Source organism: Batrachochytrium dendrobatidis (genome assembly GCF_000203795.2).
Source record: "Batrachochytrium dendrobatidis JAM81 unplaced genomic scaffold BATDEscaffold_1, whole genome shotgun sequence".
Classification (NCBI taxonomy): Eukaryota; Fungi; Chytridiomycota; class Chytridiomycetes; order Rhizophydiales; genus Batrachochytrium; species Batrachochytrium dendrobatidis.
Genome location: NW_006281099.1, coordinates 3,344,502 through 3,360,576, shown reverse-complemented (window position 1 = coordinate 3,360,576; position 16,075 = coordinate 3,344,502). Strand labels below are relative to the sequence as shown.

Genomic DNA, 16,075 nt, shown 5'->3' with positions numbered 1-16,075 from the left:
AACGGGTGGAAGGGAGTCACGACGAAGAGCATATATACGACGTTTAAGCATAACAATCTCTTCTTCATCCATGAGTATCTTAGAATCTGGAATCTCGCCCCTAACCGTCAATAATTGGTTTTGGTAAAAGTTGGTGAAAACAAGTACTTTACAGCTACAATTGAAAATTAAACTTACTTTGCTGCAGATTCAAAGATACGATGTCCAACAGAATTTTGAATCTCATTGACAGTTTCACGCAGCTGTTTCATGACAGCTTGTCCTTTAAGTGCATCGACAGTAAAGCTATGAGTTGCTGCAGGCATGATGATAAAGGCTACAACAGTAATATCCGACTCAAGTTCCTTTAAACGAGCATTTAGCCCTAGTCCGTTCAAGTTGGTTAGCGAGATTTTTAATCAAGCCATTACCAAATCATAAAATCTACTTACGAGCAAGCGACTCGATAAACATATCCACACCCTTATTGCGGAACTCATAACGTCCGGCAGTAAAGAAATAGAGAGTATTGTCGAGATTGAAGTTGTAGTGGCCGTAAAAGTGGCCCCGAACAAATTCGTGGATCTTTTCCTTTGCGATTGCATGTCGATTCTGAAACTCGTGAATGGCGCTGAATTTGATGACATTAAGACCATTAGGCAAAACACCATCTAGATGTATCCAGTAAAAATCAAACAGCAGCTGTTAGTGTATCATATATATGAGGCAACCATTGCGATTGATCAGTTTCATACCGGGTTTTCGTTTGAGAAGCCACTCTGCCTCGTAGGCAGTGATGTGACTAACAGTGGTAAAAACGTCTGCACAATGAGCAGCAGCACGCTCAATGCAATATCGATGATAAATGCCACGCTTTCCAGCCTCGGCATCTACATCAAAGAATTTCAAGTTGTTGTAAAAATCGACATCACCGGCACAAAGATAGCGTCCAAGTAGAGTAGCATGTGTTGTGAAGACCGTTGCGAGGTTGAGATAGCGTTTTCGGATCAGAATCAAGGCAACACCTGCTTGCCACTCGTGAAAGTGAGCAATCACCACTGGTCGTTTCTGCGAAGCGTCATCACCAATCAAGTCAGATGATGGGCGAGACTGAAGTCCACGATCTTGGGCAGCGACAAACTATTAAAAGAAATAGGATCCAAAAGTTGAACAAGACAATCAGTACCAATCAAGAAAAGTAAAGGATGGCCATAATTTGAGCCAGTTGAACTCGAAAATAGGAATGCCAAAACAATGGAGTCGAGTGACATTGCTTAACCAACACTCAATAAGTGATAATTTTAAAAGCATCGAGACTAAAACACCACAGCATGACAGAATCCGCCAGTTTAGATCAACACGATAAATGATTGCCGTTATTGGCAAGACTAAAACACATTACCTCTCCCAAAAACCAAGTTACAAGATAACCAAACATGATGGCCTGGTTAGTTTCCTGGTCGTCAGATGGAGACGGAACAGCTGCAATATTCCATAGGTCAGCCTTCCATTCACCCATGCGCGAGGAAGCCGATCCAACATCCAAAAGCAACACGTAGGGCGATCCCTCAATCAGCCAGCGACCAAACAGAGTTTTGATGCCAGCAGATTGCAGACTATCGATAGCCGAGCGCATGGCTGCAGAAGAGGGTTTAGTTTCCTCGACTTCCAAAGGAGCAGTCTTGTATGACAGTGGACCAATCAGACAGTATCGGTCATCGTATTCGTTGCAAGTGACGGGAGCCTTGGATTTGATGACAGTGTAGATTCCGCCCACTGGAAACAACCGTTGTTATGGCAGGTTGGCATACATATGCATTCAGCAAGGAAATACATAATTCATTGATGAGATCGTAAAAGCAGTGAGTGATAAATGAAATAACAGCATAGATGCTTCTAGTGAGCAAGATATAAACTTGATTATACATATGCAGCGAATCAGATCAAAAGCTCAGTGATTGCATAGTGATGGAAATGATTGACACATTCATAAACATGGTTTGCCAGACAAGAATCTAGTGATCAATACCTTTGTTGGCAACCTCCCAGGCGATCTCAAAGAGAAGCGGGCGAGTTACATCAGCATCCAGACTCATTGAGAAATTACAGTTGTTATTCACGTAAAATGAAACTTGAATTTATCTTGCTGCGATTGCTTCTATTTTGCTTCAAAATAAATATCGGTTAAATATTTGCTGCGCTTTCCTACTGGAAATTGGCATTCTCCATTTTATCTGAATTGTACGTCATACAAACTCATTTATATCAAGTAGTTTCTGCAGTATTAAAGTATGGAGTTGTATAATGACGCTTCATCTCGCGACACTGCTGTTTGTTGAACGATTGACATGATTAATCAAGTAAATGTGTAGCTTTGTGAAATGGCATGTCCAAAATCAAATAGGCATTGGCAAATATCTTTCAATGCTATTATCCAGACAATCCTGAAATGTCAAAGCATTTAGAGCTCCCTTAACTTGATTTTGTATGCATCATATGATGATCGTTGTGCTTGCAGGTTAATTATGTTTTGAGCCTGCCTTTTCTTCATTGTTACATAGTCATGCGTTTTACGATCACCAAATTTGAAACCGGGCTCATTTATTGCAGTCCAGACATTGGGTTCAATTGTTTTGATATTCCGAGTTAAACTGCACCTTGTTGCATCTTAATCTCGAATACAATCGCGCTCTAGTTCAAGAAAGCAATTGCTGCATGTTCAGGAATGCAACAACTGTTTTTATTCTAGCTACTCAATATCCACTTGTAACTTTGGTTTGGATGAAAGGAAAGCTGATTTGAATGACATGAACATTTATTGCTCGTGTCTCGTGTATCACTGTAACAATCTGACTTGTATCCACACGACCAGTTTACTGATTCTCTCGATTAAATTCAAGACACCATTCATTTGGTCTAGTTGTGGTTGCTTGCTGAGCTTGATTTGTTCTGGCACGATCTTCAGAGTAGTTTTCTATATAACCAAAAAATGGATTTTTCCTCGTCTTCTCATCTCGATTGTTGCTAGTTGTAATTTCACCCAACATCAAAATGTCTGGTTTGCGAGTTCTTGTTGGAGTTAAGCGAGTGGTCGACTATGCTGTCAAGATCCGAGTCGTTGGTGGAAAGGTCGAGACCGCTAATGTCAAGGTACTTGTATACACTTTAAACCCCACTCTAGTCGCCGAGTTACTGTCAAATATGTGCAGGCGTTGCTGAGTAGATCGTTGCATGTCGAGTGCCGATCTATCAGCTATTGACACTAGCCTATTCAGCTATATCCCAACAAGTCTTTCAATTGCCCAGCATTCCATACTAGACCACCTCATCGGTTTTTAGCTATCAAACCTATCTATAGCTGCTTAATAGATTCCATTCTGAACTATATATTTGTGTTGATCATATCTAATAGCACTCCATGAATCCCTTTGACGAGATTGCCATTGAAGAAGCTGTCAGGCTCAAGGAAAAAAAGGTTGCTTCAGAAGTCATTGCACTCACTGTCGGTCCAGCAAAGTCCCAGGAAACGCTTCGCACTGCTCTTGCCATGGGTGCAGACAAGGCTATTCATATCGAGACTGCTGAGGGTCAGGATGTGCAACCACTTCAGGTATATATTGATCTTACATCACATTCTTAATACCATGCTAATGTTTGACCCTAATGGTCTGTCCATTTTTTACTAACCCGGATTTTAATAGGTCGCCAAGCTGTTCAAAGCTATTATTCAAAAGGAATCTCCAGGTCTCGTTATTCTTGGAAAACAGGCAATTGATGATGATGCGGGCCAAACAGGTCAACTTCTTGCTGGTCTTTTGAACTGGCCACAGGTATGTTACTTGCCCATTTTGGTTTACATACAACAATACAGACAATCTGTAACTCGACTGGATGCATTCATTGACATGATTGGTATCAACTCAATTCATTGTTTTAAAATATAAATAGGGTACATTTGCATCCAAAATTGAGTTTACCGATGCTGCCAAAAAGATTCTCGTCACTCGAGAGATTGACGGTGGTCTTGAAACCCTCAAGGCACCACTTCCTGCCATTGTCACTGCCGATCTAAGGTGGATGTGGTTTTATTTAACTTTTGTTTATGATCTGTAGTTCTATTTGAATTCAACTGACTTTTTAAATGTAATGATTTAGACTTAATGAGCCACGATATGCCACACTTCCCAACATCATGAAGGCTAAAAAGAAGCCTCTTGAAAAGCTTACGCCCAGTGACCTTGGCGTCGATCTGGCACCTTCAATTGAGACCCTCAGCATTGCTGAACCAGCCAAGCGTGCCGGTGGAAAGAAGGTCGAGAGTGTTGACGAGGTAAATATGGCATTGCTTTCGTGGCTGGTCTCTTGTTGCCTGCCATGCTTATTCGACATTAACTCCTGGTCATATTAAATGTGTAATCTCATTCTACTAGCTCATCTCCAAACTCAAGAACGAGGCTGGTGTCATTTAAATTCTTATTGCTCCTGTCACAAGACTAAACTTTCGTAACTCTTTGTTTTGATATGAACGGATTTGTATTGCTGTATTCAACCAAGGGAAATTAATCAAGGTTTGGGATAAGTTGACTGAGTGCTGTTTAAATGGCTAGACCAAACACGTTGACAATGACGTACATGGTCTTTGAATCGTATTTAAACGTTGTGCTTCCTGTATAATAAGCAAGTTGGTTTCAAGAGATTGTTAAAAACAATCAAATATATATTGAAATCATGGGATGGCTTACCATCACTTGAATTATCCCAGTAGCAAGATGACGCTGTGTGTAGACCGGCTCCATTTTTTTGCATAATAGTACAAGTCACTAAATCCTCGACAAAATGTTAGCACTGTATTGCAACACATTTCGGCATTGGATACAATGAAATCTTGAAATGGCAATATCCAGATAAAACGCGAATATACACTAATGCAGCCATACCGATATACTTGAATGGTTTGTTGAGACCCGTCAAGCGCTTTAGAGTTTGCTCAATAATATTCGAGTTCCATTGTCCGACCTTGTTGTGATGGTAGGCAGCATTCTGGATAGTGTTTTCAATAGACTATGCATGGGGTTGTGTCAGTAAGTCAATTTAAAACCACTAGTGTTTCTGGGTTTACCACGGCGATGTATGGGATTTAAAAGGTTGAATGATTAGAATTTCCATAGTTGAATACCTCTTTAATGACATTGTTGACTTCATCCACCACAAACGCCTTTTCTTCTACTCCTTGAAAGTCGTCCATTTGAAGTCGTTGTTTCAGTCGCTAATGTATAAGGATATAGAAGGTGGATAAAGATGGAATGTAAACTGTTCAGGCTAACGCAACAACATGAGCGGAGTTTCACGCAAAATTTTAGGTTGGTTAAAGTGCATCTCGATGATAACAAAAGCACTTGAATGTCTATTTGGATTTCCATGATCAAGACGATACAACATCCACTAGTTAAATTTTGAATTTATTGTCTTGCAAGTAAAGCACAAGCATTGCATCTATTCAACCTTAACCTTTAAATATAATAAACTTAATCCAATTCATCGGCAACTTTGACAGATGGTCTTGCCGCGAATGCAGTGTCAGGCAGCTTGGGCACAATCTTGATATAAGGTATAATATTAAACCAAAATCTCAAAACAGCACGTCCAGCACCATATTTTGAATCCACACGAGCAGCAAGTGTCAAGAGTGCCAAGTGATACAGTCCTATTGAGACGAATATATGCCACCAAGCATGAAGTTGTGGGTTAAAAGGAAGAATCGCACCCTTATAATGAGGATTCACGAGCTCACAGAAAAGCATATCAGTCAACCAACAAAAAGTGGCCACGCCGTATGACAAGATGCCACGCTGGAAAGTTAAAGCAACTGGGTCATTTGCACATGCTCGCTGATTGTCATAGACTGAATGGTCAGATATAGAGTCGGCACAGTCGTGATGAGTATTGAGAAGCTGTTTGGTTTCAGACAGGATTGCATTTTCCAAACTGATTTTACGATCATGAGTATGTTTTCGATGTTTGCTGGATTCGGTTATTTCGCTGCGTTGGATAATTCCGGACTTGAACTGATGAGGAATTTCACGGTCGCGATAGATGCAGATGACCTGAACAATGGCAAACAACTGAGCAGTTCCAAAGCTTACATGAAAAAGAAAGAATTGCCAAAAGCCTTCAGACATAGTGACCAACAAAGTGGTAAATATGGCGTGAAACGTGAGTCCGATTGCAAGAAAACGACGGACCCTTGCTGATGGACTGTATCGTTCACAGATACCAATATACGTGAATGCAAGAGCAGAGTATAGCATGGGAACTTCATCCAAAGCCTGTGAAAACTTTCCAAGAGTACAATGAAATGCTACTGAGCCTAAGCCTACAGCAACAGTGGTTTGGAATGCCATATGGAAACGCATCTCTGCCCACGGATGGAGAACTACGCCCAGCATACCTACCACTGCCATAGCAAAAGAGGATATAGTATTGAAGTATTCAGCGATAAAAGTTGTAACCTACAAAGTCGCATTAGTAAGTTGATAAGTATTCATGGCTTTACATGATCGTACCAAAGCACAATTTCTGCACAACAAAGTCAAAATCAGTTATAGCCTCATCGCAATAAAATGGAACGGTAAATAGGGATGTCAAAGTATAGCAAACGGCCAATTTCATGAAATGATTCGCGCCGGATTTACTGAACAGCATTGCCATACATTTTTGTATGAAAAACTGAATGGAACGTTCAAATCCTGTTTCAATAAATTTCGTATTCTTGAAACCTGTTTAATCTCCGACTCTCCATTTCTACACATCAAACATTATGATGTTTGATGATTGACACGGAAACAGTCGTATTTCCGGAATATGCGATTGCTGTTTTTTAACTAGAACGCAAATATATCCGATTTTAGAATACAGCAAGGATGTTTGTAGTTTGATTGACGGCATCAAAATAGCCAAACAAAATGCTTAGATTAGATGGATAAATACGGTTTCAAACTTGAAGATCGTACAATGCATGGCTATGCTAAAAGTAAAGAAGGGAGATTTGAAAGGAACCCTTGTATCAAAACCATAGGTTGGTTGTGAACATCATATGATGGACTTGTTCAGAAGAGTTTGGTGTATTGAACAAGTAGTTAATTTGTGATAGGAAAATGACGAATATTTGACCATTATTATCTCGAAGCAAAATGGAGAAAACCCTGCAAGATAAATACATAAAAGTGTTTCATTTTGCGTGAATACAACTATAATCAGTACTAACCTCGTAATTCATCTCGCACCAATCAACGGAGGAACTAGGAGCACCCCAATATTGCTTATTGACATTTGAAGTCAAACTACGCTGAAGATTAAACGACATTATTCGCCTTTTTTGAAATGCTAAAGCAAAGTAACAAGCTAGGGAGAATAAATAGGTTGATAATTTACGATGCTCACCTTATTTAAGCAATAACGTGATTACCATATTATCCACGATCAGAAGCATTTTAAAGTTCACAACTAGCTATCTAGGCGCATGGAAAGGTCGCGTGATACATCCAAATGAGTTTAAAAGTGTTGAAGTGAATGGTCCATCATACTAACTGAACGAGGCGCACCTGCTCTGTGTCTTGAAAATATGGAAGCGCAGTTGAATATACATGGAGTCGAGTGTGAGTTTATTGAAAAAAATTCAAGAGTATGTCAATTGAAAAAAGGGACGATATTTCAATTGAACAAAGAAATGAGAATGGAAAGATAAAACAACTGTATTTCAACCACCCGAATCCATCATGTTTTAAAACCATTCTGACAGCATCAAACAAGCTGCAAGTGGTAATGCAGATCGTTCAGCAAACTGATCGTGTCAACCTGTCGAATTGTCAAACTGTCGTCGTGGTCTAGAAACCAAAAACAATGGATGATCATGCCATTCAAACCAACATCTGCAAGCCAACAATACCATCAAGAGTGGTGGTTGCTGCTGATCTCTCACTGTATCTTGTTTTCATGTCCTTTATCGCTTGCCAACTCAAATCAAACCGAGTCGAATATTGGTCGCACAAGTTGGCGTTTTTTCACTCAACCACCAGGTATTTGCAGTTACACATTCCAAGTTCCTGAGGAGCAGCAACAGTACCATGGGCAAACGAAAGGCCACAGGCGAACCCACTGTCATTGTTGATGACGCTGTTCTCAAAAAGGCTCAAAGTGTTGCAAAAAAGGCTATCAAGGCTGCAAAAAAGGCCCATGACCTGCAACGACAACAAGAACTGCAGGACCAGCAAGAACTGCAAGGACAGCTAGAACTGCAAAAACAACTAAAACTGCAGCAGCAGGATGTGAATGATTCTATGGACTTGTTTGGCTTGCCTGAGGCTGCTTCAACCGAGACTACTGCCAGCACTGCTGGTAAAAAGAAGAAGAAAACCAAAACTGCCAAGACTGTAGTGGAACAGCTGGATGAGGGTCTCGCACTGCTCGGACAGCATGAGCAACAGCAGGTGGATCATAGCACTAATTTGCTTGAAGAACTTATTCTTCAGCAGCAGCTAGAACAGCATCAACTACAAATGGAGCAGCAACTTCAGCTGCAGCAGCAGCTACTTCCTCGTGTCTCTGGTTCCAAGAAGAGTAAACGAAAGGAATCCAAACAAGACTTGGACAATCGCAAAAAAACTCAAGAAGTCATCAATGCTGCTGTTGTTGCTGCTGCTGCTGTTGCTTCTGCTGCCACTCAGCATGCTGCCAACTCTTCAGCTACCAATCTGCTATCTGGATCTGCATTCCAAAACTCGGACCAATGGCAGCAGCTGATGTCTGAAAACGACCATGAAATCCTGCAGAATGTATTTGCTGCTGCTGCCCAGCAAGCTGTTCAACAAGTCAATACTGCCGCGGCAAATGACACCAACTCAGCATCTGCTACTGCCGCCGCATCTCTGTTTTTGCCTCTAGATACTGGCACAATGCTGGCTCGTGCTGCCGCTGCTGCCGCTACTTCTGAATCTGAGACGATTCCATCTCGCCAAAAATCCCTCCTCTTGCATCGTCCTTCCAGTGCCGTTATTCCACAATCAGCAGTCATGGTTCCATCTGCAGACCCCATCAATGATACTCGTATTCTTTCCCAAAAATACATCAAGACACTTCATGTAACGGGCAAAGAGGCAGATGCTCTTAGAGCTTCTTACAACCAAGGACCGTTTTCCAATCTAGAAAGACATCGTGTTGACGAAGTAGTGGAGGCATTTATGCTTGAACATAACATTCCACGAAAGGATCTACATTACTTGATCAATCGACGCACAGATTTTTCCTCAAAATCTGGTTTAGATCCCAAAACCTCGGCCATGTACAATGACAAAAAATTTTCTGGGTTTATTGCCAATGTACGAGAGGCAGCAGCATTAAACAGAACTGTTGACCAACTGTATTGGTACATGTCTCGCGCCTACTCTAATAAACGCTCAGGTGGTAGCAGATGGACCGAGGAGGAAGACGATATGTTGCGACATTTGATTTCTATTAAAGGAGAGCGATATGCCGAGATTGAGCGTGAAATGGGACGCAGCGATATTAAAAAGCGATGGAAAAAACTTTTGGCTGCTAGCAACGAAACCATTAAATCGGGTCGATGGTCTGAAGAAGAGATTCAAAAACTTGGAGAAGCTGTAAATCATGTTCTTGTTAGAGACAAGTTGCCAGCTTCATCCAATCTTATACGCTGGCGAGACGTTGCCAATATGGTTGTCACCCGTACTGATATTCAATGCCGAACAAAATGGTGTGAAGCATTTAGACTGCTTTTATAGCATGAGAATAATGACTTGTGACCGCATTTACAATTGCTAACAATGTATTGGTTGTATTTTATTTTATTAGGAATCTGTCGTTTCAATCTGGCAAAAAAGCCGTTTCGGTAGTACGTTCATTTGAATACGAGGATTATGCTTCTTTGTTAACCCGAATGTCGGCACTTTGCTCTGCTGCAAATGACGAAACTGAGATTGTATGGGAGATGCTGGTTGGTGAGAACGAGCCTTGGAATGCACAATATCTCAAAACCCGTTGGTCATATCTAAAAGGCGTGGTGCCTGTCCATGAACTCACCATGCGTACCTTTTCTCGTAAGCTTTTTGTTGCTGTATCTGCTTCGTCATGTCTATAATCTAATTTTTGAAATGCTCTGCATTATTTAGAAATCATTGACTACTGTTTCGACAACCTTGTGGAGTTGATTGATCGTCGTTCTCGCCTAATATCTACCAGTGAATTCTTGGTTAATACCGAAGATATGGAGGAATAATCAAGCTATGCCATGTCCACTATCTATTTGTCATTACCGTTTCAAATACGACTATTATGTAGCGACTGAGAAGTGCTGAATCTGTGCCCATAATATATAGCGCTTTTATTTTATTTTCTAAAACCATCATGTATTATTTGGTGAGGGATTAAACAGTTCATACTGTGCTGAAAATTTAAACCAGGATCCTGGTCAGAATGCCGCATTGTATTCAGAATTATGCGAGCACCAAAAGTATTTTGACAATAGATTTGACATGACGTATGGTATATTATGGCCGTATTCGCATAAAGTGGAGCACTTTGTAGATTCTACAGCCTGTCTCTATTCCGCTTCAGAATATAGCGGTTAGATATTTGTTGTCTTTCCTATTACATTGACTGCTACTTTAATAGACATTTTAGTTTTTGTTCCAGATGCAGCTACCTGCAATCACCAAGTTTGAAACCAGATCATCCATTGCAATCCGTATAGTGGTTGACAGTTTCAATCGAGTCCATATTTACTGCATCCTAAAGATTCGGATGCGTTCTAGCTTGACAATCTCAGGAATGCATAATCTGTGCTGGTCAAATATTTTGAAGCGGTGCTGCTTGATAAATATTGAGATAATGAAGCCTGAATGCGATTCAATTAGGTAACGGTGAACCATTTTAAGCAAGGTTCAAGGCTTAGATGCATTTACTTGTCAAATGTTTGACAGCTTTTAACGGTAACGAGCTCACTATTGCAATGCTGTTCAACAAATCAAGTGGTATATTTTAGGAGCATTGCAGTGATATGCATCAACCTGACATGCCAGGTCCAGGTTAGTTTGTCCGTAAAGGGATATCAAGTAGCGGCACATTTTATAAATAAACTAAAAATTATTATGACTCAGCCTAATAGTTCATTTTACCCAATCATAGTCGTGTTCATGTGAAATGGAGCATTAAACAAGGGAGTCGAAATGCATATATCATTTCATGGAATTGTCTGTTTATCATTGTGTTTTGAATTCATTAAAAAATACACTGGTTTTGTCCTAATGATTGGAATAAAGACACTTGCATTCCAGATGTGTACATTGTTTTCTGAGCGAGCGCAAATACGAGTTTTTAGGATGCAACATGGGTTGATTGGTAGCATCAAAACTATCAAGCCAACATATGGGCTGCAATGGATCAATTTGGTGATTGTATAGTGTATCTTAATAATTTCAGTTAAATTAGTTTAATTTTGTGCGCATCATATGATGAGCGTTATGTTTGAAACAAAAACTCGGAATGTCTATTAGAACACCAACCAATATCTAGTAGGAAAGCGCAACGAATATTCAGCCATTGTTTATTCCAAAGCAGAGCAGTGAGTCAATAACAAGTGCTCCATTTACGTGAATACGGCGATAAAACAACGCCAAGCACTACAAGAAGCAATAACACAAATCACGTGGTTACATTTATCCTTTGGATTGGATTACGTTTGAAGCCGTTTCAATCAAGCTTCGAGTGCGGCCTATTAGAGGTTGCACTTTATCCTTTAACGCCTTACTTCAACATATCTGGCTCCAACTCTAAAAGTACTCACTGACCGAGTTTGCATCAACTGCCAATATTTTCATTCCTTTATTAAGCCACTCTGAATAGACTTGTTTTCAAAGAGCTGCTTTCACCCCACAAGCCAGCATTCACACTATTTATTCTATTTTTATTGCAAGGTATGTGTCGTAACTTGCAGTCTATATTCAATCGTTTGCTTTAATAGGATTTAGTCTTGACTAGTATCAATTGGAATGCAGTTGTCTATATCCTTTCATTTACTGTTTCAACCGCACTCCCCTTCACTTGCTGTATTTTAGCTGTTCTTTTGGCAGCCAATTCATCTTCTATAGCACCAATTCAACCCATTGAATGCTTCAGCTCGCATATACAGCTGACTTGCTGGATTGGGTCTTGCAGTTTACTAATTTTTATTTTGTACTTGCTATAGATTATCATCTTGCTAGTTACAGCCAGTTTCGTTTTACTGCTACTTGGCTGCTCCTCCAAACCAGTTTACCATTCAAGCCCATTTCATTGCGCAACTTAATATTAGCGCTGCAAGTCAATTACTTGCATAAAACATCTTTATAGCTGTGTCTGAATTTGCCTACATCGTACTACTATTCTGTCCGAGGTTCAATACAGTTGATACTCTGCAATAGTCTAAACTTCGCGAGTGCTTTGCTGTAAATATTGTCATTTCTGCTGATACTGCTGCAAAGTGCCTTTTAGTACACAGGTGTCATTGCGATCATTTTTGCCAATTACACCTTATTGCTTTCCGGCTTTGCCATCACGTAGCTGAGTACTTTGTTATAATCCGCGCATTCGTCATGTTTGCATCTGTTCCACAGTTGGCTAAACGGCGACTAAGGCCAGATATTTCTTTAAGCATCAACACTTTGGTCAACACTGCAAACTCGACCCTTTCTCCAGATCAAGCTACCAGTGCGTCTCGTAAATTTAAGCTTGCTGGTATTACCACAAACATGAATCCAACTAGACTCGTTACTATTGAAGAGCCAAATTCTGAATTTTCAGTTTCAAACCCATACCAGCATGGACCTGCACCGATCTTGAAAGGACCTGCAGGTCTTTATCTAGGATCTGCTATTGCTGCTACCAATTTTCAGTATATGAATTCACTGGCTATTCAATGTGTCGTTAATGTTGCCAAGGAGATAGATGTTGGGACGACTGTAGCTCCAATTGAAGGCTGCATAGGTACGCCAAATGTATCCGAATTTCCTACATTTCAAGATATATCATCTAGCTGCCATCATATTGGCACAAATCGCAACTTTTTTTCACCACATGCATCGCCCAACGCGTCTACTGTCATGTCTCCCACAATTACCATGACCGAGTCTCGACACTGTTTTGATCGAATGCCTGTCTTTCATTCTCCTTGTCCCATGTCTGCATCAGCTGCGTTGTCGTCCTGCACGTCACTATCTCCTTTTGCATCTACCTGTATGCCGTCACCCAATGTATATGGTGGACATCATAGTTGGTCTGCAAATGCAATCAGCATGTCTGCCACAGAAACATTGTGTATACGGGAATCAGCTTCTTCTGCCAGCACAACTCAATCTGTGAGAAATTTAGTCATTGCTGGACAATCTCAGTCTACCAATGATAATGATCAGCATCGTCCTCATACACTTCCTAACCACTCCAACTTTTTGCAGGGAAAGTCTCTTTATGGTTGCACTCCCGCTCAAACGGATGGACCATCCAAGAGCCGCAGACAGTCGTTGAATCAACCGGCTGCCGCACAGCAGCTTCAATCTGGTTTGGTGAGACATTACAAATTCGCGTGGGCGCATAATCAAGATCTATCAACCTCCCTTGATGCCGCCATACAAGTTATTCAACAAGCTCGCGACAGTGGCCAATCAGTTCTTGTGCATTGTCAGCAGGGCGTATCTCGTTCAGCGGCACTTGTTATTGCATATGTTATGAAATCGCAGCATATGCAGTTTCAAGATGCATATGCACTAGTCAAAGAGTGTGCGCCGCATATATCTCCTAATGTCAATCTGGTTGCTCAACTAGTAGAATTTGAGCAACTATGGAATATCTCATCCAAACTTCATCAACAATTGAACCAGCCGCATAACCATCCTCGTTCATGCGAGCACTATACTGCGTTGAGGTCCCCCTCAAATATATCTGCAGCTTAGTAAATAAACGATTGTTTGATTAAGGAGTGAGGTCTATTACTAGCCTTCTCCTTGTATATGCTTTTAAAAACTAAATATCTCGTTTACAAGTTGGGTTGGCTACTATTTTTGTGAGCTTGATGGTTTTGATTGACAAATGCCAACAAATACGAGTTTAAAACGTCCTAATGTCTAGGTAATGCCAAGCATATTCAACTATCAAATACAGGTCAAGCAGTGTTGACATCAGCCTAGTAGAATGTGTTCAAAAGCCATGGAATCCAATAGCAAGTAGGTTCAGCAACTGCTGGTACAAATGCAATCTACAGATTTCAAACTAGAGCAAGTCCGTCAACTGTCTACACTAGGGTTGCTTGATAAAATCATTTCAATTTACAGCCATATTCATGTGAAATGGAGCACTAAACAAGGGAGCCAGTTTCATGGAATGATTGGTATTAATTTGGTCGACAATATTATGTCCTGAACTGTTTAGTTGACTAGTCTCCTGGTGATTAGTATGTATAGTTGCATTAAGACATGCGATTCTTGTTTTGAACCAGAGTGTGAACAGATAAGTTTGATTGGCAATATCACAACAGTTGAGTCTAATATCCGGATTGTAATCGATGAATCTGGTGATCGTACAACGCATGTCAAACGAGGATGATTTCAGTTTAAATTAGTTTAATTTTGTACATCATATGGTAAACACTGTTTGAAACAAAAACTCGGAATATTAAATCGTAGTAGGAAAGTGCGATGGATATCTAACATTGTTCATTCCTGAGTAACGGCTGCAAGATAAATACAAGTGTTTCATTTTCGTGAATATGGCTGCAAAAACAGCAAGCTCTAGTGCTTCCTCCAATTCGACTCATTGCAGCACTAAACCATTTCAAATAGCAGCCATGTCGGCCAACATTCCATCTAAAGATGATGCCATGATCCTTACATCAGCTGAAACTACAAAACCTTCACCATCAGCTGTCATGAACAACAGCGGCTTAGCATGGCCATCAGTTGGTACTGAAATCCGTCGAACTGAATCCGAATCTGCCCAGCAAAGCCGTCTTGAATCCATGGCTGAATCCGTTCAATCCATTCTCAACTGTGTAGGTGAGGATGCTGACCGTGAGGGCTTAGTAAAGACTCCCATGCGCTATGCCAAAGCTCTGATGTTTTTCACCAAAGGATATGAAGAAAACCTGGCCACCGTTGTTAATGATGCGGTATTTGAAGAGGATCATGATGAAATGGTGATCGTCAAGGATATCGATGTCTTTTCGCTTTGCGAGCATCATATGGTACCTTTTACTGGAAAGGTATGTAGATACATGCATTATAGGCATGGATTGCAACTGAACGAATAGATGATATTTTTTGGGTTGAAGCCGGATTCATTATTTAAAACGGATGGCAAGTCAGATCCCCGGAATAACGGATTAGGATGCATTACACTATAGCTTAACCAACTTTTTAAGCTGAATACATGTCTAAACTATCTCTTACTAACTGCGGATTTTGATGTCTACAACTCGGCATATCTCTTGTCTAAACTCATAGATTCACATTGGATATCTTCCTGATAAAAGAGTCATGGGGCTCAGCAAGTTTGCTAGAATTGCTGAAATGTTTAGCAGACGCTTGCAAGTGCAGGAGCGACTAACCAAACAGGTTGCGGTTGCAATCGACGAGATTCTCAAGCCTCGTGGTGTTGCTGTCATCATGGAAGCAACGTACGTATAATGGTTTACAGCTTATATTTTATAATCTAGCATTGAATCCAACATGATTTTGATGCTGATGGCTATATTCAATTTTGTTTCTACTTGATCTTTTAGACACATGTGCATGGTTATGCGTGGTGTTCAAAAACCTGGATCTACCACCATCACCAGCTGCATGCTTGGCGAATTCCGTAACGACCCAAAAACCAGAGAGGAGTTTCTCAGTTTGACTCAGCGTCGCTAGATGTGATGCTTCAAATAAAGTTAGTAATGAACCAGTTTAAAAAAGATACAGATTGTAGTGTTTGATGCCAATAGAATACAGACAAATGCGTCAATCTAGAAAGTATAAGTTGCAAGTCAAATAGAACCTGAGGATAGCAGATACAA

General features: G+C 40.5%; 7 protein-coding genes across 7 annotated transcripts in view; 4 read left to right on the top strand and 3 right to left on the bottom strand.

Annotated features, from left to right (window-relative positions):
* BATDEDRAFT_29352 (uncharacterized protein) overlaps positions 1-2,075 on the bottom strand; it is a gene marked incomplete at both ends in the record, with an annotated part of 6,575 nt that extends 4,500 nt beyond the window's left edge. Inside the window, 6 exons of the mRNA XM_006675575.1 lie at positions 21-100; positions 178-364; positions 432-650; positions 735-1,047; positions 1,382-1,755; positions 2,009-2,075. Of these exons, the coding sequence (XP_006675638.1) occupies positions 21-100; positions 178-364; positions 432-650; positions 735-1,047; positions 1,382-1,755; positions 2,009-2,075 (1,240 nt within the window). The remainder of the gene's footprint in view (positions 1-20; positions 101-177; positions 365-431; positions 651-734; positions 1,048-1,381; positions 1,756-2,008) is intronic.
* Positions 2,076-3,028: 953 nt separating this feature from the next.
* Positions 3,029-4,496, top strand: BATDEDRAFT_18619 (uncharacterized protein; the record flags this gene model as incomplete). Its single annotated transcript, XM_006675129.1, has 6 exons — positions 3,029-3,129; positions 3,392-3,589; positions 3,681-3,809; positions 3,928-4,052; positions 4,135-4,309; positions 4,410-4,496. The coding sequence occupies 6 exons, from the start codon at positions 3,031-3,033 to the stop codon at positions 4,446-4,448; spliced, it is 765 nt and encodes a 254-aa protein (XP_006675192.1). The 3' UTR covers positions 4,449-4,496.
* A 78-nt stretch (positions 4,497-4,574) lies between these two features.
* Positions 4,575-5,224, bottom strand: BATDEDRAFT_85955 (uncharacterized protein; the record flags this gene model as incomplete). Its single annotated transcript, XM_006676057.1, has 4 exons — positions 4,575-4,645; positions 4,722-4,799; positions 4,917-5,040; positions 5,156-5,224. 4 exons carry the CDS (start codon positions 5,222-5,224, stop codon positions 4,575-4,577), a joined length of 342 nt encoding a protein of 113 aa, XP_006676120.1.
* Positions 5,225-5,504: 280 nt separating this feature from the next.
* BATDEDRAFT_22262 (uncharacterized protein) lies at positions 5,505-7,342 on the bottom strand (the record flags this gene model as incomplete). The annotated part of the gene is made up of 2 exons (XM_006675451.1): positions 5,505-6,488; positions 7,244-7,342. The coding sequence occupies 2 exons, from the start codon at positions 7,340-7,342 to the stop codon at positions 5,505-5,507; spliced, it is 1,083 nt and encodes a 360-aa protein (XP_006675514.1).
* Positions 7,343-9,495: 2,153 nt separating this feature from the next.
* On the top strand, positions 9,496-10,389 carry BATDEDRAFT_36530 (uncharacterized protein). The gene is made up of 3 exons (XM_006675830.1): positions 9,496-9,748; positions 9,847-10,091; positions 10,164-10,389. The coding sequence occupies exons 1-3, from the start codon at positions 9,525-9,527 to the stop codon at positions 10,268-10,270; spliced, it is 576 nt and encodes a 191-aa protein (XP_006675893.1). The 5' UTR covers positions 9,496-9,524; the 3' UTR covers positions 10,271-10,389.
* A 3,182-nt stretch (positions 10,390-13,571) lies between these two features.
* BATDEDRAFT_6065 (uncharacterized protein) lies at positions 13,572-13,871 on the top strand (the record flags this gene model as incomplete). The annotated part of the gene is made up of 1 exon (XM_006674863.1): positions 13,572-13,871. A coding segment is annotated over one exon (300 nt), but the record flags the coding sequence as incomplete, so codon positions are not given.
* A 1,076-nt stretch (positions 13,872-14,947) lies between these two features.
* Positions 14,948-15,929, top strand: BATDEDRAFT_9124 (GTP cyclohydrolase I; the record flags this gene model as incomplete). The annotated part of the gene is made up of 3 exons (XM_006675018.1): positions 14,948-15,280; positions 15,522-15,694; positions 15,800-15,929. 3 exons carry the CDS (start codon positions 14,948-14,950, stop codon positions 15,927-15,929), a joined length of 636 nt encoding a protein of 211 aa, XP_006675081.1.
* Positions 15,930-16,075: the final 146 nt, after the last annotated feature.

Bases quoted from the DNA above. Each gene is read 5' to 3' on its own strand.
- BATDEDRAFT_36530 (XM_006675830.1), top strand. From the start codon at position 9,525: ATGGGACGCAGCGATATTAAAAAGCGATGGAAAAAACTTTTGGCTGCT. The intron at 9,749-9,846 runs GTGTGAAGCATT...TTATTTTATTAG, and splicing joins ATTCAATGCCGAACAAAATG to GAATCTGTCGTTTCAATCTG. The intron at 10,092-10,163 runs GTAAGCTTTTTG...TGCATTATTTAG, and splicing joins CACCATGCGTACCTTTTCTC to AAATCATTGACTACTGTTTC.